The following is a 23314-nucleotide window of genomic DNA, read 5'->3' on the forward strand; positions in this document are numbered from 1 at the left end:
GAAAGTGCTTGTTCGATTTTAAGGGTAAGTAGTGATTATTTTTAACTGGTTGTTTTTTCATACGATAGGGTAATCTTTTCCATGTAAGTGGCATGTGTTATTATGTTCAAAATGTCGTTATTCACCATGATAAACGATTTTTTATATAAAATACGTTACACTTTCGTTACGATTACGTTACATTTTTACAAAATGCTACGTATTTTGTACATAACGTAACGAAAAAATGTGGTAAAGGGAAGTTCACACAGAAAAATTCTAACTTACACCAGTTTATTATTAGGTTTCAATGACTGCACGCACAGTAAGTTAGTTAGATGGATATTTTGAAGTTAAATAAATTTTAATCTGTAGGTGCAGGGATCGGCACAAGAGAATTGTGGCGAGTTCTGTGTTCACGTCCTGCTACATGCATAGCGTATTTAAAGTGAGAGACAAACGGAGAGATTCACTTACCTACTTAGTTCATTTGTTACCTAAACTTAATAATCATAATAATTTATTTCCAAAAACATCTTTTTACATTGTCCACTTAACTAAGATACTACTTCCTAAATTGGTAAAACCTGTGATTTAGGGTTTTGGCCATTTCTTTGAGGTATTTAATAGCTTGTACAGTCGAAGTCACAAGCATGCTCACAACTAGGTGGTAGGACCTTGTGCAAGGTCCGCCCGGATTGCTACCACCATCTTCCTCGCTAATCCTGCCGTGAAGCAGCAATGCTTGCACTGTTGTGTTTCGGCGTGGTGAGTAAGACAGCCGGTGAAATTACTGGCACGAGGTATCCATCATAGGCCTCTAGGTTGGCAACGCGTCTGCAATACCCCTGGTGTTGCAGATTTTTATGGCGGTGGTGATCTCTTACTCATTTGATCGTTTGCCATCCAGTCGAATAAAAAAAAACACATCCAAATTCGTTATGCTTATAAATGTGCACCTTATTCGTATTTCGTGTTAGAGAGGCATGTAAAGATACACTTTTGGAAAGATGTTCGTCAACTAGAGGGTACTTCTACTTCCACATTCTCATGTTTAGCTCTATAGATCTCATATAGGACAGATTTAAGATCAGTATCGTCAGAAAGTTCTAGTAAAAATAAAAACTTCACTTTATTATAGGTATGATATGTATTTTTTTTTCATACATACGTTATCTAATGGGATTTTTTACCAGTTTGATCTAGGCTTTATAAAAATTTGCGTTACGTTTTATGGTAACGTCACGTATTTTTTTATGTTATTTCTATGTCACATTGGTTAAAATTCGCGGCCTTACCCATCCATTGATTAGTGTTAACTGGCGGTTAGGTGTGATGCCGTCTCTTTTTGTTTTGTTCAAATAGACGGAGACGGCATCACATTTAACCGTCGGTTAACGCTAATCAATGGATGGTGAAACAGCCCCTTTATCTCGATATTCCCACTATTATTCCCACGGGATAGGGACTTGTCCAAAAGATAGAGACACCTTGAATATATGCGACACATATTTTTGCATGCAGTACCAGCCCTCCTCCAATTCCACATAAATCGACACATACTCGTATTGTACACGACCCTACCACAATAAGCGCCTTTAGCTACCTCGAATTACGCCTCGGGTACGCTGCTTTAAAGTGAATTAGAAACTTTATAACAATTTGTTTTGTCCACCCTGTCAGCTCGTCGGTTTGGCTAACTTCGATTGTTATGTTGGCTCAACTGCAGTTCCGATCGTTTTTGTTCCAATTGAAACTAAATTGGGAAAGTTAGAAGAGTGTTGCTTGGAACTGTAATGGTGTTGACCGCTTCTAGTTTATGTTGAATTAGGGCATAGATACGTCCTTCTTAATACCACATAATGGTTTATTCAACATTCGAATTCCGATGTGCCATTCAGTATTGATAAAAAACATTATATGTTGTGATATTTTTCATTGAATTATTAATACATATTTAGATTTTTAGTTTTCCTCGGTTTAACTCTATAATTTGACATTTATGTTCATAAAGAATATTGTCTGTGATCTGAGTGTATTTAAAAAAAGCATTTCATAAATTATTTAATAGAAAAAAAAAACTTTATTTATATGAAACCCATTTATTACATTACCTACTCGTAAACTACACAACATGCTGTGAAAGTTAGTCGCGGTTCGCGGACACTTACTTAAATAAGACATAATAGGAAGATTATAGGATCATAGGAAGGGAGTACAAACGATGACTCATATTATCAGTTCTATGAGACAGCGGGAAAAACTCAGTTCAGACATGCAAGAAAAATCGTGCAAATTGATTTACACTGCGGCGTGGGATTGGCCTCTTCGAACTCATTCGTTATACAGCCTCGCAATGTAATGCATCATCATCATCATCATCATCGGCGTATCTTAATCCACTGCTGGACATAGACCTCTCCAATTGCACGCCAATGAGCACGATCCTCGGCCACTCTAGGCCACCTATAGTCTAAGGGCGTACCACGCCACGCTTGCAATGTACTTAATGTAATCCTTAACAATATTTCCTGCTAGTCTGACTGGGCTTCAGAACAACAAAGTTTCATCCAGCTGAAGAAGTAAAAAAGACATATAGCAGACTTACTTAAGAGTAACTTTCAGAATACAAAGCTCTTTCAATTTAGGACCAGCTTAACAAACACCAACTGGGATCGCAGTGCATTTAAGAACAATTTTTTTTTGTCTACACAGTGCACAAAGCTACATTGGCAGTTAAAAGAAATTCTAAGACTTGACCAAACTCGTACGGGAATTTCCAAAAACACATAAAATCTGCACTTTTTATGCATGAAGAAAAGCTGTGCAAAATTTAATGTCTATTAACTATGTTAGCTGGAGAGATCACCTTGTGGGATAGGTTCGCCTTTGTACATAGATACATCGGTTTCTCAATGCAAACTGTTATTTTTATATATTTTACGTACAACAAGAGAGAATATACAATATTTGGCGTTTTTTATTTCGGATTTACCTACATGCGCAAATCTCGATTGCGTGGGAAAATGGGAGTAAGAATAGCCTGTGTATCCAGGCTTAACAAACAAATATAAAACATACACACACGTACGCAACGCATACATAATATGTAAATATTTATATTCAGGGGGCCTTATACTACGACTAGACTCTTACAATACAAGAACAAGAAAAATATTCATGCACGTAGTAACTTCTTAATTATTACGCATGTTAATTAAAAAGTTAGCATATACATACGTGCGTGAGCGTGTGTTTTGACAAGTGTTTAATAACAGGTTTTCAAGGGATTCGCGTAATTCAGTCAAGCAACACTCTCTCATTCCCTATATCTCTATTTCTCCAACAGAATTCATGATTCGCAAGGAAAGTAGCTTCATAAAGAAAATTAACCACACAATACCGCAATACTTCCACCTCGTAAACAATGCGAACATATTTATATCACGATGGCATCGGTACACCTTATTTCACAATCCATTGACTTTTGGTTACCCACTTGACTTACTTTGGATCATGCCAAACGTGCCTTGGACACCGAACAAAGGATTATTATCGGGAACTCGGGAAGTTGATGGTGCTTAATATAAGGAAAATACATTGGAAAAGTGTTGGGGAAATATGTTGAAAGGGAGGTGACTAATATGTTTTCGCCATTAGGATGTTTTTTTATCAATTGCTGTCTATTTGATGCTTCGTCTCGATTTAAAGATGTTTTTTTATGAATCTTTATGGTTTGGTGAAAGATGGATTGAGATATATAAGAATATGGAGATGGAATCAATAAGATAAAATGTTGTGCCTTAGATTTTTGCGTGTTACGTATGTATTTTGAGATGCTTTAAGAGTGAACCTTATACAGTGTGTTATCGGCAGCCAGTCTATTTTTAAGGGAGGTTAAAGTAGCGTATTTCTGTAACTTAACCTTATTATTATTATATTATTATCTAGCCTGTATTGTCCATATATATATAATAAAATTAATAAGCTAAAATTTGTACATCGACACACACACACACACACACACACACACACACACACACACACACACATACATAATGATAAGGGTTGCTATTTCTTATTTCTTATTTTTAGTTCTGTTAAGTTATACATATGATGTTCTCTCTATTCTAATCCTTTTGACAAGTGTTGTGGGATTATGTTGTTGCTAGATTTCAGCACATTTATTTGACCTCATGGAAGAGCTCCGCTGCTGAAATACAGGTTCACACCTAGTTTGGCAGCTGTGGCCCACTTTATTTACGATTTTGTCTAGTTACTACATATATTAGTCTAAGATACTTGTGCCTTTTTATGGAAATAAAGAATTATTATTATTGATGTCTTGTGGCATCCATTCAGTGCCATTTTTAGCCCACCGCTACGTATGCATTCGGCTGACGTGGCCGGCCCAGTCGCACTTCAACATGCAATGTGTGTTTTAGAATGCAGCACCGACAACCATGACAATGATTTAATTAATTAACTAAAATTCAGACTTTGTTAAGTTTCTAACAAAATTATAATTGCCAGCAATGTAAGAAAGACAGAAAGAAAGAAAGATTTATTTGGTTCCATCAGTACCACCACCGTACAGTAAGTAATAAATAAATAAATAAATATCATGGGACACTTGACACCAATTGACCTAGTCCCAAACTAAGCAAAGCTTGTACTATGGATACTAGGCAACGGATAAACATACTTATATAGATAAATACATACTTAAATACATATTAAACATCCAAGACCCGAGAACAAACATTCGTGTTATTCACACAAATATCTGCCCGGCCGGGATTCGAACCCAGGACCTCAAGCTTCGTAGTCAGGTGCTCTAACCACTTAGCCATCCGGTCGTCGAAATAGAACTAAAACTAACAATAAAAACTAAATTACGTGGTGACACGACAGGACACCAAAAAGGCCTCCACTCAGCATGTGTTGCCACACGTAATATACAGCAACGCTGGTTGTCTGTGGAGCCCACACATTATTTATATTTATTTTATACTTATTTATTACATACAGCAAAATAATTTGACAAGTAATAATCAAAGTATCTGTCGGCTGTCATTTACACTTACTTGTAAATTTACTTTGCTGTACATTGCTGGCAATGATAATTTTGTTAGAAATTTAACATAGTCTGAATTTTAGTTTATTAGGTAATTAAATTAATGCCATGGTTAAGTTACAGAAATATGTTACTTTAACCTCCCTTAAAAAAGCCTGGTTGCCGGTAACACACTATATAGATTTATTTTATTGAAATAAGTGTTAATTAGGTAAGAACAAAAGTAAAATTTCAAATTCGGCTAAAGAGCGAGACTTTTATTTTCATAATATTGGAATTACGAAGTTGAAATTTGACATGGACGTTCATCTAAATGTGTTTTTATCAATTTATTACGGAATAGCGAACTCTTCCACTGGGAATCACGGGCGTAGATTCTACTATATAAAGTACAAGTTATTCAATAAATGAAGAGCTTTACATAATTGCCTTTTAAGAGAAACTGCCAAGAGAAAAATTAATAACAAAGGTCAAGACTATACCTTCATTAGTACCAGCCTTTCTATGTATTTATAATCAAAAGTTACTCGGCGAAATAGTATGTTATCATTATCACCGCGAGTAAATATAATGTAGGTAATTTATTTCAAAAATAAGTACGGCTTACGACTTGTCAAAAAGTAGAGCAAACGACAAGAAAAACAAAAGAGAATCAATAATTTTTAACTTTGTTCTTATGTAAGTGGCCAGTTACTTGCCGTAGAGGATGCCATATTAGACGACCAGATGGCCTAGTGGTTAGAGAACCTGACTACGAAGCCTGAGGTCCCGGGTTCGATTCCCGTGTCGGGGCAGATATTTGTATGAAAAATACGAATGTTTGTTCTCGGGTCTTGGGTGTTTAATATGTAGTTAAGTATGTATCTATCTATATAATTATATTTATCCGTTGCTTAGTACCCATAACACTAGCTTTGCTAAGCTTACTTTGGGACTAGGTCAATTGGTGTGAATTGTCCCGTGATATTTATTTATATTTATTTATTATATTACACGGCTCCAGTTCATTGCACGATAAAAATGTTATTTCCAACAGCTTCTTCAAAGCGACTTGGCACTGGATAAGCTGTTTTACATGGAGACCACGTACAAAGGTCGACGGCCAGGTGAAAAGGGCGAAGCTTTTATGAGCAAATTCCTTAATTTATTATCCATATTACCATGAAAGATGGAGTTTGAAGCAAAGCGAGACTACTGCCGCGATATTGGGCGGAAGATCGAGTACATATGACACTGGTTTTACTGCCACTCCATGTGTGTTTTGCGGAGCGCTGATGGTCCGCAAAAGAATTGGCCATAAGGAAAATAAATAGGGATGGTTTGTAGAGTAGGTATTACGTTCCGTTAAATGTTACTGTCAAGTTTTGACAATACAATACAACGACTCTTTATAATACGGTAAGCAGTACCTACAGAAAAATAGTGTTACATAGAGAAAATTTTCCAAGGTAAAGCCACAAACGGCCGCATAACTTCAGAGCAATCTCTCCCTTCTTTTCTTATAAACAAATATCATAGAGCAATTGACACTAATTGATTTAGTCCCAAACCAAGCAAATTGTATAAAAATACACTTAATAACATTGACATGAAACAGTAACGCCATCTGTTGTCGACAATTTAAATACTCAGTAACAAATGAGGGATGCAATCTACCAAATTGGTCCGTATCCGAGCGATCCTTTAGGCTTATAAAGCAAGTTTTTGCAAGAACACGCAAAACGATTTTTTATTCTGAGTATCATTCATTACCGTTATTAGTTTGAGGTTAGCGATATTTTTCAGGGCACAGTTAACCTTTTGAGGGGTGTTTGGGTTCTGTACTTTAAAAGAAAACGGGAACTCTCTTGGAGGAGTAATTTGTTGTCCGTATATTTGTCAAGATTATTTCTCTTAGGAATGTGTGGTTTCAAGTTAGAGGGAGAGCTCTTTTACATATCTTTTTTCGGAAAGAACACCATTGCCTAAATCTAAGCGAGTGATAATGTGACATAAACTTTTTAAATTATAGCAGGTCAGTGTGAAGCTAGCTTAAAGTTAATATTTCTTAAGGACTTGTCAAGGCTTCCGATCCGACCTAGTTTGCAAGGTTGGTAATACAATATTACACTAAAGTTTACTTCTTTAGAATTAAGTCTATCTTATCACATGTATATTTCTATTCCAAGAAGAATATGCCGCAAAAATCTGGGTAGAACGTATTTTCTCCTATAGTCAAGTTACAATGAATTTATTATAATGCTAATTACTTTCTAATTACGCACGAATTAAAATATTTACTAAATAAATTAAAAATAGTAGGTACACAAACAAAACTTATCATTTTGAAGTGGGCAAGGTACCTATAAATCTGTGAAATTGGTTACTCCGTCATGACATCATCACAGACCAGGAAAAAACACTTGACCACTAACCAGGTCATCCTGAACAGTGCCTATACAACGTGTGTTTTGATAGGTATTGCTTATTTAAAATGAGTTCTAACTTTTATTACAAGCGTATTTTACTTTTAAAGCCAAAATCTGAGAACCCTCCTGGCCTCAAACAACAGGCCTGAATTTTTCCAGACTTACCTTGAGAGATTGTATGAGTAATCCAGTCGAAAAATTGATATTGACAAGGCTCAAACAATATTTGCTTGGATGTCCTATTAAAGACAGGATGTTGTTCTAGGACGTGTGTGGTAAACATCGTCTGGATAACGGTAAACATGCTGAGAAAACATCGAAGCACATGGGGTTGCGAAATTGAGAATAAGCGCTTATAAGCTGATGTATGTAAACGGGTGTTCCGTGTTCTTAGCTTTTATTGTGCTAATATAAAGTTTGCAATGAATATAACTGTTTGTGTTATTGTTGCCATTTATGAAGGCGTGGAGTTTTGTTCGTATAAAATTGATTTCGGTGGCTTAGATAGTAAGCCTTCCCAATATTAGAGGAAGCGTGCCCAGCAGTGGGACGTTATATAGTCTGAGATGATGATGATGAGAGAGAAAACCTGCTAAATACATTTTTATTCTTGGAATGGATTAAGCAGGTTTACTTTCTAAGCCAACGACACCCACTTGATCTGACTATGTTACCAAGTACGGCATGAAGGAGATAGATAGATCTTCCTTTATGGAAGAGGGATGCAAGTTCCCATACACCCTCCCCTCCCCCCGGCACACTTGTATACGAGTAATGAATAAAAGGCACAAATTCTTACCTCTATGAATGTGTCCGAGACAAACCTCTGTACCAGAGAGGTCTTCCCGCACTGCGTGTCTCCCACCAGTACCACTTTGATCTCCTCCTCGGCTGTGGGCGTTCCTGGGGCTCCAGGCTCCGGTTTCTTGCCGGACCACATTGTGACTCTGGGAACAAATAGTAGATTGTACAACAAGAGCATAAAACGAGCCATTTTACCCAAGACGTTCATCGGTACGGCGAGGGTGGATAGACGTCGAGATTTTACACTCTGCTTTTCGCTTACATTGCAAGGAAATGAAATAGCAACAGTGGAAACAATTGTTCACTTTCTAATATACCTTTTATTTTTCATGCATTATTGTATAATTATACTTTTTTAGTTTTATTGATTTATTTTGATTGATTTGGTGGACTTTTTAGTTTTATATAAATTAAAAATTATTTAAAAAAAGTATGTAGAAACTTTTTTGTTTGTGGCTGTTAACATCCGATTACCTTGGTCTTAGACGAAGATATTACTTTATGCACTAGAGCATAAAAAGTAATTTTATGTCGCCTAGATCCAGCATAAACACGAACTTTACGAGCATGAAGAACAAAGTGAAAAAAGTATTTTAAAGGTAGGTACTATCAATCACAAGACTTTCTGGGTGACAAAGGAAAGCGTTAGGCCATAGTAACATTGGGGTGATGAATTTTCAAAGCGCCGTAGCTTTAAATTAGCTAAGCAGAGTGGAGACGTGTCACAAATAACCCAACTATTTTAACCTAATTTATAATATTATATTGTTGTATCAGTAAATTATTATTTTTTACATGTAGAAATATCATTACAATTCCCTTTCTTAAGTTTCTAAGGGATTCGAATTCAAAAATAACTTATAGTTGAGCTAAGCGTTGCTTTATGCGTTGCCTATTGGCATCATTAGAACTTTTAGGGGCTGTTTCACCATCCATTGATTAGTGTTAAGTGACGGTTAAATGTGATGCCGTCATTATTTGTTTTGTTCGAATAGACGGAGACGGCATCGCATTTAACCGTCACTTAACACTAATCAATGGATGGCGAAACAGCCCCTTAAGGTATTAAATTCTCCATCTTAACCAAGATAATGAGCATTAAATGGTAACGACTGAAGGTCTGCAAATGCCTGTAACACAGCGATATGACTTCCGTAGATTTTTCATAATCCTGTTCTATCACCGTAGGGCAGGCTTGGCTTAAATGGCTCGTGCCCCTTTATTGGTAAAGGGCGGTCAAGCTCGTTTCAAAATCAAGTAAAGGGCTCCGAGAGGAAAAATAAAGGAGTATAACTGCAATGAGATTATTTGAGGTTGGCTCTGCGGTGAGCGAAAACTGCTTATTTCTATGCACTAGTTGACTTTTCTGTCATACCTATTATAAATACAATACACTACTTACATAAAATATCAATGAAAATAGACAAAAAGTCGTATGTGAGAAAAGAATATAAATTTAGGAAATATAAACAACTTTTGAACAATCCGGTGCAATTTCATTTTAATATGCGTGAGTTTCACGATAGTTTCATGTTTTAAATAATAAACAAAACAAAAAGAACAGAGAAAACCATTAGTGAGCCTTGACGAGTTTTTTTTTAAATAGGAAGAAATTCCAATATGATACAAATACAATACAATACAAATATTCTTTATTGCACACCATAAATCAACTCAGTACAAAAAAATCTATATACTTATTACATATACATTTGTGGTTTATGATGTAGATTTTTCAAAGTCTTTTATTTGTTAAACATAGGTATAACTGTATACAGTGCTAAAAGAAAATAGTATAGTCTCACCAAGTTTTGCCAATTGGCGTACAAAAATAATTTAAAATAAGAGTGAGATTAAAAGAACAAAATATCAGATAAAACTTTACAAGAGAAAAATCATTATTAAATTGAAATTAGAATTTTTGTTCTCAATTTATATACAATTACTCAATTTATATAGAAATTAAAAAAATCACAACAGTTACCAATTTTTACCCGGCTGCCCGAAAGTGGGTTATGTTTTTCGTTTTTCGGACAACACCGCCAAGCAGCATCTGGCTGCTGTTGTAGTGCGTGTAGTGTGTGTAATAGGATATGGGTGTTACCCGTATGATAGGTGGAAAGCTTCACCTTCCAAGGAACCCTAAGTGATTCTTCAAGGACCTAACGGGGCTCCACGTCGGGTAACCGTTGTTTTATGGTACGGAACGGGAATTAAAGCGCTCTGACCGGAAACCGGGACGGTTACCGTGTTTAATACCGGAAGATGAAGGACACAGAGTGCTTTCCATATTTCAAGATTTGTTGCGATCAAGAGGATTTGAAGACTGTGTCAGTATACTAGATTTTACCCGTGGCTCTGCACGCGTAAATCATTAGATCCAGTTAAATTATAATGCTAGATTTTCACTTAATTTAAAGGAGAATTCCCAAAAAACCCGACGCAAAAAGAGGGGTGTTATAAGTTTGACCGCTATGTGTGTCTGTCTGTCTGTGTCACCGTAGCTCTTAAACGGGTGGACCGATTTGAATGCAGGTTTTATTATTTTAAAGCAGGTTTTCTAGCGATGGTTCTTAGAGACATGTTTCATCAAAATCGGTTTAGCTGTTTTTGAGAAATTGAACTATTTAGCTAACTAAAATTGCAGTTACTTTCGCATGTTCAATGTAATCCAACTCTTTATTTAGCAACCCCATATCTAGATCGCCTGTTAACGTCGCCATTGTGTTATTTCATCGGTTCGCGTGAAAATTAATTGTTGCAGCTCTAGGGTAACCAATTGTGTTGAACAATCCGCACTCCAATAATAGAAATAAGTTTATCTTTATTTCTACTAATAACATGCTTGCTACTTGAGGTATCCCATCTTAGGCCTCTAGGTTGGCAACGCATCTGCAATACCCCTGGTGTTGGAGATGTTTATGGGCGGTGGTGATCTCTTACCATCAGGAGACCCACTTGCTCGTTTTCCATCAAGTCCAATAAAAAAAAACTGTTACACAGCGTACACACTGAAGACGAAAAGATAGACTGTCACGGCCTATCGGCTTGTTATATCAAAAGTCAGTCGTCATTTCAGTATTTAGTACGCATTGTTTTACTACACTTTATTCAAGATAATATATATATGACGGCGACTGCGATAAGTTAACGACAACTTCGTCGTCATCAGGATTTAGTGGTATGGGGTCCATGGCGTAGGTACTCGAGAAATACTCAGGATGGTAACTTTGGATATGGATGGTTTATTACAACACAAACGTAAGTATTACAATTACAATTAGATTATAATCTGAATTTAAATTATAACGGTTGGTCGACGAACTGACAGATTCGTTAGGTAGGTGCTGTCAGCGCAACAGTCTAGGCAAGAATGCCCACTGCCCGCCCGAGTCCCCACTCAACGACTCTGTCCACGTGATCTGTCACCGGCAGTGACGTCACGGCCGTTCGCCTCCGCTATAAACTTTTCTACCACAATAATCAAATGAAAGACTATAATCGTTTTAATTATCGCTAATCACGACATATAGAAGATATCTTCGTCCTGTTGTGAATTACAAAATATGGCTGAAAAATAATGTTCCGGAAAACCCATGGCTATCGTAAGCAATTTGAGGTTGATTGTTGCGTTCATGGCGACTATTGTGTCATCAAATATTCTCTTCTTTTCTTCGATTTCCAGTAAATTTCCACCTGAATGAGGTAACCCTGGCTGTAGCTCTGCAACAACCAGGGACGATGGCAATGGCGGTTCCCGGCGTATTTGTTTTTAGATCGCTGTAAACTGCTATTCACATGACGTGACGTGAATTTTAATGGCCTGTTTATGGTTAAATCAGAATTTAGTCACTGACAGATATTGTTTCAGCGAAATATTAATGTTCGTAAAACACAATATAATAATGGTAACACCTGCAGCTACATTTGAAATTTGGCGGAAAAAAACATAGATATCTATTTTAAGGGTACTACTTATAAAGAGGTCTTGGTCATGGTCGCCCCTCACTGTAGTCGCTGTCTTCGCAATTCTTCTCCTCCGGTCTCTATTGGTCGCTTGGCGAGAGCATTTTGCTATAGAGATCTTAGTGACAGATTTTATGGTAATTGTCCATCGGGTTGGTGATCGACCACGTGGTGTCTTGGCTTCAACTCTGCTCTTCAGTGCTGCCCTTAAGGGGTCGGTGTTCACCCCCCCCCCTAAAGCGTAATGATATCATGGACACGAATGTCTTGTTTAGTTTACTAATGTTTCGGCGAATATCGTTTGAAGTTTCATTTCGCAACTATTCATTTTCCCACCGTTTAATATTTCTGAAACAGTGAATATTTCAGAATTTTTATAAAACTGACCTAAACTAACCTAAAGAGTTCTACACGATGGTCCTAAAATAAATCCAATATTAACAGTTTTAGAGTTTGCGAAATGAAAAGTCGCGAAATGAAACAGGTTGCCAAACGTTACAGTACTCGGTCTGGTTCAAATACCGTATCTTTGTTTTAAAAATGCAGTTGTGTTAAAAAAACGTGTGATGTATTTCAGTCGTTAAATAACATTGTAATGTATGTTTTGAACAAAGTTAACCTTGTTGAGTTTTTGCCGTTTATTTATTCTCGAGGTTTTCGTAGAGTTGTTTGCAGAGGAGTAATCGGCTGTATTCATCACTCTCGAGAGGGAAAATACGGGTATTTTTTTATAAATACGCTTTTCTTCTCTAACAACACACATCGAGTCGTTCACGAACTATTCAACTTCTACTCATAAAGTCATTCAAAATGGCAGCAATCCAGAAAAAAACTGCAGGTTTTCTAAAAACAAATTCATAGCGACGATAAATTCAACCGGCGCTCGTAAAAAGGAATAAAAGGAAAATCGGCCAAGTGTATGATATGAAAGGCCCGCACATGCAGCAAATAAGTATTCAATATTTGGTTTTGTTTGACTATATTAACACTATTAATAGGGATAAGTCCGGCTTTGTATATAGCACTTTCTTTGTAACCTTTTTGCAAAATAAAGAGTATAAGCAAACAAACTATTTTCTGAACTTGGCGTGAATGGCGTGATACATTTCCTCTTAAATTCGTTATAATGTTTTAGCTTCTGAAACCCGGCATTCAGAGTTTGCGGTGCGCTGTTTTTAAGCCCTACCAATTCTTTTGTTTTTTTATGTTCTGTAAGAAGGGACTGGATGAGACGGGCACAAGATCGCCAAGAGTGGAAGAAGAGGGAAGAGGCCTACATCCAAGATTGGATAACCAAAAGGCCGCCATGATGATGATGATGATGTAAGAACAGAAAAGAATCTGGTTTCATTATCATACCCACGTCAGCCGGCCAGAACGTTCCGATCGACGGCGGTGTTGTAGATTTTTTGCTGACCGGGCATTTGGGCAACGTGACGAGTGGTAGATAGGTACATTTTGTATTGCATTCTAGCCTTCTAGTTTCAATTATTTTGTTCTATTCTAAGTAGAACAGAAAAGAATCGGTAGGTCTATGCCCTTCCGATTCTGTTCTGTTATCATGATAATGCATCAAAAGAGATAGAGACAAGAAAAAGAAAATAGTCCGGACGGAGCTATCTAAATAGACGAGTCACGCGCGTGCCGCAACTATCAACGAACGAACTTGATTTTAATCCTCATCTCTTAAGCTGGCCAACTACCTACCTACATAAAGTTATGAAATCAACAATCAACTGTACCCAAACACACACACACACACACGCACACAAAGGCTCTTAATATCGGTAATGTTTTTTCCGAGGTCCTGGTTCGGATTTGAAACTACGACCCTCTGTGATAGGCCACAAACCAAACCACTACACTACCACGACTTTTTAAATAAATACACAAATTTTCATTTAAACGCGGCAGGTGGCCATTGTACAAGGTTTACGAATAATTATAATTAATTTAATTAAACCGTCAAACACCGGTTTAACCCAGTTTTGACTAAACAAGATTTAGGGGCTATAAATCTGGGAATTAAACGTGATGCTTGTAGGATTAATACAAGCATCAGCTGCGGGTTTATTGTTTAAGTTAAATTAACGGGGATATGGCGGCGTTAAATGAAGAGGTGACAGTGGAACACGCAAGGACCTGAACCTTAGAACTAAAAGGACCATGAGACCGATATAATTATTAAAATAAAATACACGGGACACTCAGTACTAATAGCTAAGGCTTGCACGACATGTTTCGAACCAATCCCTGGTTCGTTGTCAAAGTTATCTCGAACGGGAACCAACCGTGAACTGCGCGCCCAACGCTCCCGCAGCTCGGCTAGTCGATGCGACCGTCGGCGGCGAACAAGTACCTATCTTAATCTTTATCACAGCTATTACAGTCACAAGTAGCGTTGTTGGTGGTTAGGAATAGTTTCGAAAGTTACAAATAAAGCATCACGATTTTAGTAAACGTAGTGTAGGGCGTCCTGAGGGAGGCACGGTGGACGGACGACCTTAAGAGGATCGCTGGCGGCGGATATGGATGCGAGGTGCTGAAGACAGCGTTGTAGGACGCCATGGAAGAGGCCTATGTCCAGCGGTGGACTGCTGTGGGCTGATGATGATGATGATGATGATGTTAGTAAACTTTTGTGACTTTTTGGGAGCTTTAAAGCGTAATCTAGAGGATGTCATGGCCGGCAGAAAGAGTATGGTAGTCCGAATATTGTTTTCTTATCATATTCTACGACATACAAAATAAAATTTATTGTCCTGTTTTTCAAATACAATTTATTTTGTTTCTGAATAAATAACTATTTCTCAAACATGCTCGGAAATGTATGCGTTAATGTCACGAAATGGAGACATGAAGTTTCTCATTTATGGCTCCCTACCACCTCCCTACATAACTTCTTGGCCTAGGCCATGAAGTATGTATGAAAATCCATTATTGTCCGCTGCTCTAACTTTTTAAATTTGCTTACTAACATTAAACTGACAAAGGAAAAATTACGAACAGCCAACCACCACTACTCTGTAAGCATTTGCGATACTGCGATGCGATGCGAAGCGATGCGAAGCGATGCGAAGCGATGCGAAGCGATGCGAAGCGATGCGAAGCGATGCGAAGCGATGCGAAGCGATGCGAAGCGATGCGAAGCGATGCGAAGCGATGCGAAGCGATGCGAAGCGATGCGAAGCGATGCGAAGCGATGCGAAGCGATGCGAAGCTATGCCAAGCGAAGCGATGCGATGCGATGCGATGCGATGCGAAGCTATGCGAAGCGATGCGAAGCGATGCGAAGCGATGCGAAGCGATGCGAAGCGATGCGATGCGATGCGAAGCGATGCGAAGCGATGCGAAGCGATGCGAAGCGATGCGAAGCGATGCGAAGCGATGCGAAGCGATGCGAAGCGATGCGAAGCGATGCGAAGCGATGCGAAGCGATGCGATGCGATGCGATGCGAAGCGATGCGAAGCGATGCGAAGCGATGCGAAGCGATGCGAAGCGATGCGAAGCGATGCGAAGCGATGCGAAGCGATGCGAAGCGATGCGAAGCGATGCGAAGCGATGCGAAGCGATGCGAAGCGATGCGAAGCGATGCGAAGCTATGCGAAGCGATGCGAAGCGATGCGAAGCGATGCGAAGCGATGCTATGCGAAGCTATGCGAAGCTATGCGAAGCTATGCGAAGCTATGCGAAGCTATGCGAAGCTATGCGAAGCTATGCGAAGCTATGCGAAGCTATGCGAAGCGAAGCGATGCGATGCGATGCGATGCGATGCGATGCGATGCGATGCGATGCGATGCGATGCGATGGATGGATGGATGGATGGATGGATGGATGGATGAAATATTTCCTCACATTGTTTGAGAAAAGCACTATACAAACCTCGGCCAGAACAGGGATTGCTGGACTCCTTTTATCCGGCCTCGTCTACGACTCGGCCGTCTACCCAAACTCGTCCATCAATCCCTTACTTCATGGCCTCTGCAGTAATCTACTATTAAATATCAAACCTTTAAACTAAAACCATTTTAATGAATCCGAAAAAACACTTTTACTCTCTACCCAACCCACCCCTTACTTCCAGCTTATAGCTGATATATTGGTGTTGAAAGTGTATATTAGCACTACGTAATAGGATTGTTTTTTTGGAATCTTTTTGTATTTTTTATTTCAATTCCAAATTTTTACTTTTACGGTCAAACCTTAATTGAAAATACAAACTGAAATATAGATGCACAGAAAAACCAGAAAAATAAGACCAGCACTGGGATTCGAACCCAGGTCCTCAGCATTCCGTGCCGCGTGTACCGCTACACCACTGCTGGACAACGGTACAGACACATAATACTACTACATAATAGCCCAGGTTTTATCCTTGAGAAAAATAGCAATGTCTGGCGGCTATAAGATCTCATTCCATACTCTTTTGTGGCAGTCCGTTTAAGGAGTCCGCCCTTGAATGTGCGAGTGGAATAATGGGTCCGAATCGTGCCCTATCTACGTCGACTGCTCAGTTCGGACTTGAACACGTTTTGATGACTTAACACGGGTTGTAAACGAGTATTTATCAATGGTTGGCATGGCACTCCATGCTCATAAATTTACTATTACGGAGCTGTTGTCCGTAACCTCGTTTTGGTTATAGCAAGAACTTTGTACTTTCCCGGGACAAAGTGATTTGTTTTAACCTGGCATAGGTAGTGTAGTTTTAATAGTGTTTTCATCACACTTGCTCGTAAACAGTGCCAATGTACAAATTTTCTTGTCATGAAGCCCAAGGTCGGTAAATGAGTCAGTTCCCGTACTGATGGTGCTGCGCGCGCTGCTGCAGGACCACATGCACACGCACGCTGCGGCGCATGCTGCGGGAGGGGGAGGGCAGCACTGCCAAGAGCGCAGCCCAAGGTATCCCAATATTTGGACCAATTGTATTTTTTCTTTTAGAAATAAAAAAAAATACTCGCAAATGTGATGAAAAACATTGTATGTCGCACAGGCGGTACTAGAATTACGAACATCGACTCATTAAAGTCCTCAGTCTTCGACTTCGGGCTTCTAATAGACTCTCGTTCGTTATTCCTTATTTACCGCCCTTAAGACACAATGTAATATTACGAGGTATCTACCAAGAAAAGTAGTAGCAAAAAATATGTTTTTTATAATTACTTAACGCTGTTAAAAAAGGTTTTAACTCTACTTCAAAAAAGTTAAGGAAATATTTAAAAAATGCATAGTAAATATAATAAAGTAGGCTATTATTGAACGAGGAAACGCTGTCAGGCTTTTCGGCCAGTGACAGTTTTTATTTTAATTTTAATAAATTTTGATCGTCTCTATTAATGAATCGACTAATTATTTCAAAACCTATTAATTTAATAAAAAGTTGACAACATCACAAAATAGACCTTTAAAGTAAATGGAATACTTACAATTTTAGAAACAAACTCTTACTTGAGACCCGATCAAGGATACATAACAGCTCAGCCGAATCCGATAGCCATTCAGCAGTGAAGGCAATAAAATTCCAGTGAACTGCCTCTTTACGAGTAACCTTCGCAAAATCGTACATAAACCCTCTGTTCCCCGTAAATATCAACTTTACTCCCTAGGGCGGTAAGCTCAGTATTACCAACTATAGTTATGTCAGATGCGAGCGAATGAAACAATGTGCTCTTTACGACTCGGCACGAGTACTCTTTACATTTGCTAACCCTCTACTGTTTATTACCTATAAACTCTATAAACCGTTTGTTTTCACTTGAATTGCTTTGTCGTTAATCGGAAATTAATTATTGAATTTTATTGGTTCAAACTGACGGGCATTTTTAGCTGCGAATTTTATTGAACACCATAAAGCCTAAGTACATAAAAGTCAAAATAATTGAATTGTTTTAATTTTGCGTACTGTTTCTTTTTGAATTAAACTGTCTCGACAAAAAAACACTAACTAAGTTGCAAGTATAGTAGTTGTTGCAATGCAATGAATGATTTTGTCAAAAAATCTTGTTAAAACTTCACACTACACACACACACACACATTGCTATGCTGAGCTGGTACCGTTTCGCGATTTCACAGACTTGCTTTTTTATTTTTGCTTATAATTTTTATTTCAACCTGTATACTCCATGTGCTGTAAGTTTTTGCGAATAGTGAATAAATTTTTCTTTCTTTCTTTCTTTTATTGTTCAATATCGGGCATATCGGTCCCACTCTAACCCTATCATGAAGGTGTGTTCCCACTAGTTCCATTGACAGTACTATAATAGGGTTCTATAATAGTAGTTACTGTCAATGGACTAGTGGGAACACACCATCATGAACACACGTTTATGGAGAACAATCTCTGTGTATACAAAAATGCCCGTCGAAAGGTGCTAAATTAAATATTCTGTGCGACAGTAACAAATTGGTAAATTTTAACTGAAGCTTTATAACAATAAACACAGTAAAATTACTCCATAATATTTTTGACAGATTACGAAAATTCGATCACGCTCCGCGTTTTCTCACAGTAAGTATGATAAATTTACTGAATGATTACAGACGCACTTGCTACTTTAGAAGCCATTCTGTAGATTTTTGTAACTGTTATAGGTATTTAAAGCTGGACTTTTGGTAATTTTCCCCCATATGTGATTATTTTCCACTAATTTCTACACTCCAAATACACGGCTTACACTTTTGTCAATATAATGGACACAATGGTGCAAAAAGATTCACATCACTAGTTTAAAGTTCCTTACGTCCCTAGTGTTGAAATGTTACTGCGTAATACTAATCTGTAGATTAATAATGCATTCTCACTAAGTACCTACTGTTTTCAAAGTATTTCAACCTATTACAAATTAAAGCCAACACCCTAACTCAGATCATAATTATATTTAATTATTTACTTAAAACGTCTTAAGAAAGCTTATTGTTAGAAAGGTCCATGATATTATTATACCTACGTTAAAAATAACAGCCAGATCGTTATTTCTTAAAAATGGAGAAATGAAAAAGTGTTAAGCAAGAATTCCAAATATATTTTCTAATCGCGGAATTTCAGCTTAACATTTCCTTTAAAATAATTCAGCCGCGCCCGGCTTAGCGGGCTCATTTGAATAAAAATCCAAAAAAGACTTCATTCAAATTATATTTTTCAGTGAACTGTAAATTTCGATTCTATCCCAAGCAAACAGGATCAGCTAAGAGATTGAATTGTGCCTTGTAATGCTTTGTTTTTCCTCGGGCCTCGATAAACATAAATTGCAATTTGAAAAAAGGGTTGGTCCCTTGGGAGGGCGCAGGTGGACGCTACATTACGCTGCAGACACCGAGACGCAAACAAATTTAAATAACATTGGGTTGCGGTTATGAAGTGCCCGTCCTCTAACATACTACGATTTACACTTTTATTTTATACTCTTTCACACACAACTCGCAAAAATAAATACAATGAATAGTGCAACCAACGCGTTACAACGCACAGAAATAAACCTCCGCGACACTTTCTACGATATCAATAGCATTTAGAGTTATTAATACTCCTTGCAGTTTGAGACTGGCCGCGCGCAACGCGACGCCACACCATTTAAAAATATCAGCAGACAGGTCAATGACGTTTAACCTGCCACCCGTCACATAAAACATCAAAAATCAACAAAATAAAATGGACCTCAATGAACAAACGTTCAAGAATGAAGTCAGCAGCTTCGTCGCCAGTTTACACAAGCTGCTGCCCAAAAAAAAGGATTTCATTGTGATCGAGCCAGAAAAACCGAAACTGACGAGACTGGTTGACGTCCACATAGAAGCCAAAAGTGTCTTTCCACTGTGTTTTATCGGTACGAAGCTGGTCGTGCTGCGGGAGATACTGGACAAAGTGAAGCTGGTGCAGCAATACAACTTCGGAAGACCAAAGGAATCATACAGATGCTTTACCGATCTGATCGCAAAGGAGACGGAGCCGAAAGCGTCTCACGACGGGCTGGTGCTAGAATGGAAGGGCTCGGCGACGGCAACCTACCACGAAGTTATCGATGGCGGCTACGAGATGCGACTGGTCTCGAAGATACGAGACTTGATTTCGTCAGAAAATGAGATCGTTCTCGAAAAGAGCAATGAGAATTCGGTCGGATCGCTAACCTGCACGATGCGAGACGTGGACCCGAGCACTGTACGGGTGATATCGCATTTTGTTTACAAGTTACTGCCGGAGGTATTCATCGGTACCGAGTTGGGCATGCGGCCGCTGGCGTATCCTCCGAGTCCGGAGGTGTCAGTGAGCGCGAGGTACGAAAAGCCCACGTTCACGCTGTCTTCCACACTCAGCCGCGTCGGCTTCCAAGTATGTCTCTTCAAGCAGTTGTCATCGAATTTACGGATAGCATCAATCATAAACGAGAGCTCCAAGGCGCCAACGACGGTCGGCATTGCGCTTCATAAAACATACATGAACGGGTGTGATGTGAAAATATTCGTCGATTCACAGCGCTGCGGAGGTTTCACCCTACAGAAGGACGTGCTGTTTCACGAGCCACAGAACGAGATTCGGGTAGTCCGCCTGGTAGCCAGTACCCTCATAGACCGACAGCGAAGAGTGAGATTCGGCTTTGGGTTTAACCTTGACTTTTGACTATGTTTCATCGCCATGGAAATAAATTATCCGTCGACCCAGTGTGCTGTTTCGCTCAACATTTTTGTAGCATTATTTGTTTGTATATAAGTATACATAATTTAACTAATGATTTATATTGTGTGAGCTCTGACATTTAGAAGTGTGAATAAAATATACTAAACAACACAACTTACTTGTTTATTTAGATTTTAGTTCCCTTTACAACAGATTTCACATACTTATCTAGTTTTTATCCATGTTTTATTTATATTAGAATTTTTAATTACCTAATCGTTAACAAAAGTCACCTAAACTATTTTTTACATTTGTATTAAGTATTACACATTATTATGTACTCTTTAATATTACATAATCTTCTATGTATATATAATCAGTATCGACTTGCAGCATTTTATGCCCATGATTGATTTATGATTAAATCAGAGGCCGTATTGCTTAACGTTTCTGTCGCTCGCGGTCGCAATCAAAATCAAATGCCATATTTCGCATACAAAAAGTGTTATTAGAGTGCTATCGCAAGTGTCAGAGACGTAGGCAATACGGCCTCTGGTTCATGTTTGATAGCTCCGTTCATATAGTGTTTGTTTAAATTCCGCAGCAATTCATCATCATCCCAGCCTATATACGTCCCACTGCTGGGCACAGGCCTCCACTCAGAACAAGAGGGCTTGGGCCATAGTTCCCACGCGGGTCCACTGCGGAGTGGGAACTTTGCACGCACCATTGAATCGCTTCGCAGGTTTGTGCAGGTTTCCTCACGATGTTTTCCTTCACCGCAAAGCTCGTGGTAAATTTCAAATGTAATTCCGCACATGAATTTCGAAAAACTCAGAGGTGCGAGCCGGGGTTCGAACCCACGACCCTCTGCTTGAGAGGCGATAGGTCAAACCACTAGGCCACCACGGCTTTTTCACACGCAGCAATTATTTCTACAAAATTGAATTTTCGTATTCGTCACCAACTTAAGACCGTGTATGCGGGAGCATTATTACTCATATATAGGTATACATTTAACATCAAAAGCCAACCTACCCTTTTATCAAAGCATAATTAATCTACAGCTCAAATTTTTACCTAAGACATTGACCTTTATTATTAAGGCTCACTTCAAAGACGCCATCTTTACGAACTGCTAACAACTGCAGGGCTACTACGAAACTCGAAGTTCGAATTTCGTGTCGTGCGGTCCCTCTGAAACTTATACTATTTAATACGAGAGCGAGAGGGACGGTACGGTTCGTAACTTCAAGTTTCGTAGTAGCCCTGCTGGCTTTCAAGCGAAAGAAAAGAAAATTTTGTGACGTGAAAATGTAGGCAGAGTACACTTCGTTTGGTGCCCGTGTCACGACTATGATGAGGTAATTGGATTTAGGGGCTGTTTCACCATCCATTGATTAGTGTTAACTGACGGTTAAATGTGATGCTGTCTCCGTCTATTCAAATAAAACAAATAGAGATGGCATCACATTTAACCGTCAGATAACACTAATCAATGGATAGTGAAACAGCCCCTTAGAATATTGCAAATTATGAGTAGGTAAAGCTTCAAAATTGAGACTACGTTGTTTGCATACTCATCATAACATTTAAGCCGTAAGGTGTTCACTGTTGGACATAGACTTCCCCCCCCCCCATAGACCTCTAGGCTTCAGCTGGAAGCGGCCAGTAGCAAGGTGAGCCGCGGCTTTGGCCAGGCCATCCGTTGATATGGTGAAATTGCGAGATAGCGAAGGATATGCACCACCGCATATTTTTACAAGCTTTTATTTAGTTTCACCTGTCCTGTTGTCTGTCTGTCTGTCTGTCTGTAATCCCCTTCCTTAAAGGCCGGCAACGCACTTGTGACTCTTCTGGTGTTGTAGGTGGCCAGGATCGTCTCCGCAGGACGGATACTCTTCAACAGTTAATATGCAAATGTAGTTTGGATGACAATGCAAGTACAGCCAATAAAAAATACAGTCAGCAAAAAATCTTGTATTAAAAATGAAATTTTTATGGTTAGGTTATTTCCAGTCAAAGAAAAAATGTATAAAAATTTACTAAAAATTGTTTTCAAATTCAAATTCAAATCTTTATTATCTTTATTCTTTTTTTCTTTTATGTTTCGATTTCAGTCTTATAATAAAGCTACAAGCTGTTTTAAAACTATTCGTCAGTGTCTCGTTATCTAGAAGCCAAAAAGAGAAAACAAATACACTTTGTTCCGAATTTTGTCCCGTATTTTTGTATGCGAATATTTTGTCAAAAAAGTTTTAGCGTTTCCTTTTCATGATATTTTATACAGTAGAATCCAGTTATAACGACGGCTAAGGGACCGGTGATATTACGTCGTACTAACCGGATGCCGTACTAAACGAACGGATGTACTTTCATGATCGCTAAAATCGGTTGGTTGTTAATTGCGAGTCGTACTAAACGGACTACACTGTATTTGCTACGGGATGCAGACCGTGATTAA

The 23314-nt window shown here is 38.5% G+C and overlaps 2 protein-coding genes across 2 annotated transcripts in view; one reads left to right on the forward strand and one right to left on the reverse strand.

Moving 5' to 3' along the window:
• Window positions 1-23314, reverse strand: part of LOC141441076 (uncharacterized) — a 149956-nt gene that overhangs the window by 49832 nt on the left and 76810 nt on the right. Inside the window, exon 2 of the mRNA XM_074105713.1 lies at window positions 8264-8411. Within this exon, the coding sequence (XP_073961814.1) occupies window positions 8264-8404 (141 nt within the window). The 5' untranslated portion in view covers window positions 8405-8411. The remainder of the gene's footprint in view (window positions 1-8263; window positions 8412-23314) is intronic.
• LOC141440986 (mitochondrial import receptor subunit TOM40 homolog) lies at window positions 19781-21024 on the forward strand. Its single transcript, XM_074105586.1, has one exon. The coding sequence runs from the start codon at window positions 19888-19890 to the stop codon at window positions 20851-20853; it is 966 nt and encodes a 321-aa protein (XP_073961687.1). The 5' UTR covers window positions 19781-19887; the 3' UTR covers window positions 20854-21024.

The sequence above is a fragment of the Choristoneura fumiferana genome, chromosome 23 (assembly GCF_025370935.1).
Source record: "Choristoneura fumiferana chromosome 23, NRCan_CFum_1, whole genome shotgun sequence".
Lineage (NCBI taxonomy): Eukaryota > Metazoa > Arthropoda > Insecta > Lepidoptera > Tortricidae > Choristoneura > Choristoneura fumiferana.

Bases quoted from the DNA above. Each gene is read 5' to 3' on its own strand.
- LOC141440986 (XM_074105586.1), top strand. From the start codon at position 19,888: ATGGACCTCAATGAACAAACGTTCAAGAATGAAGTCAGCAGCTTCGTC.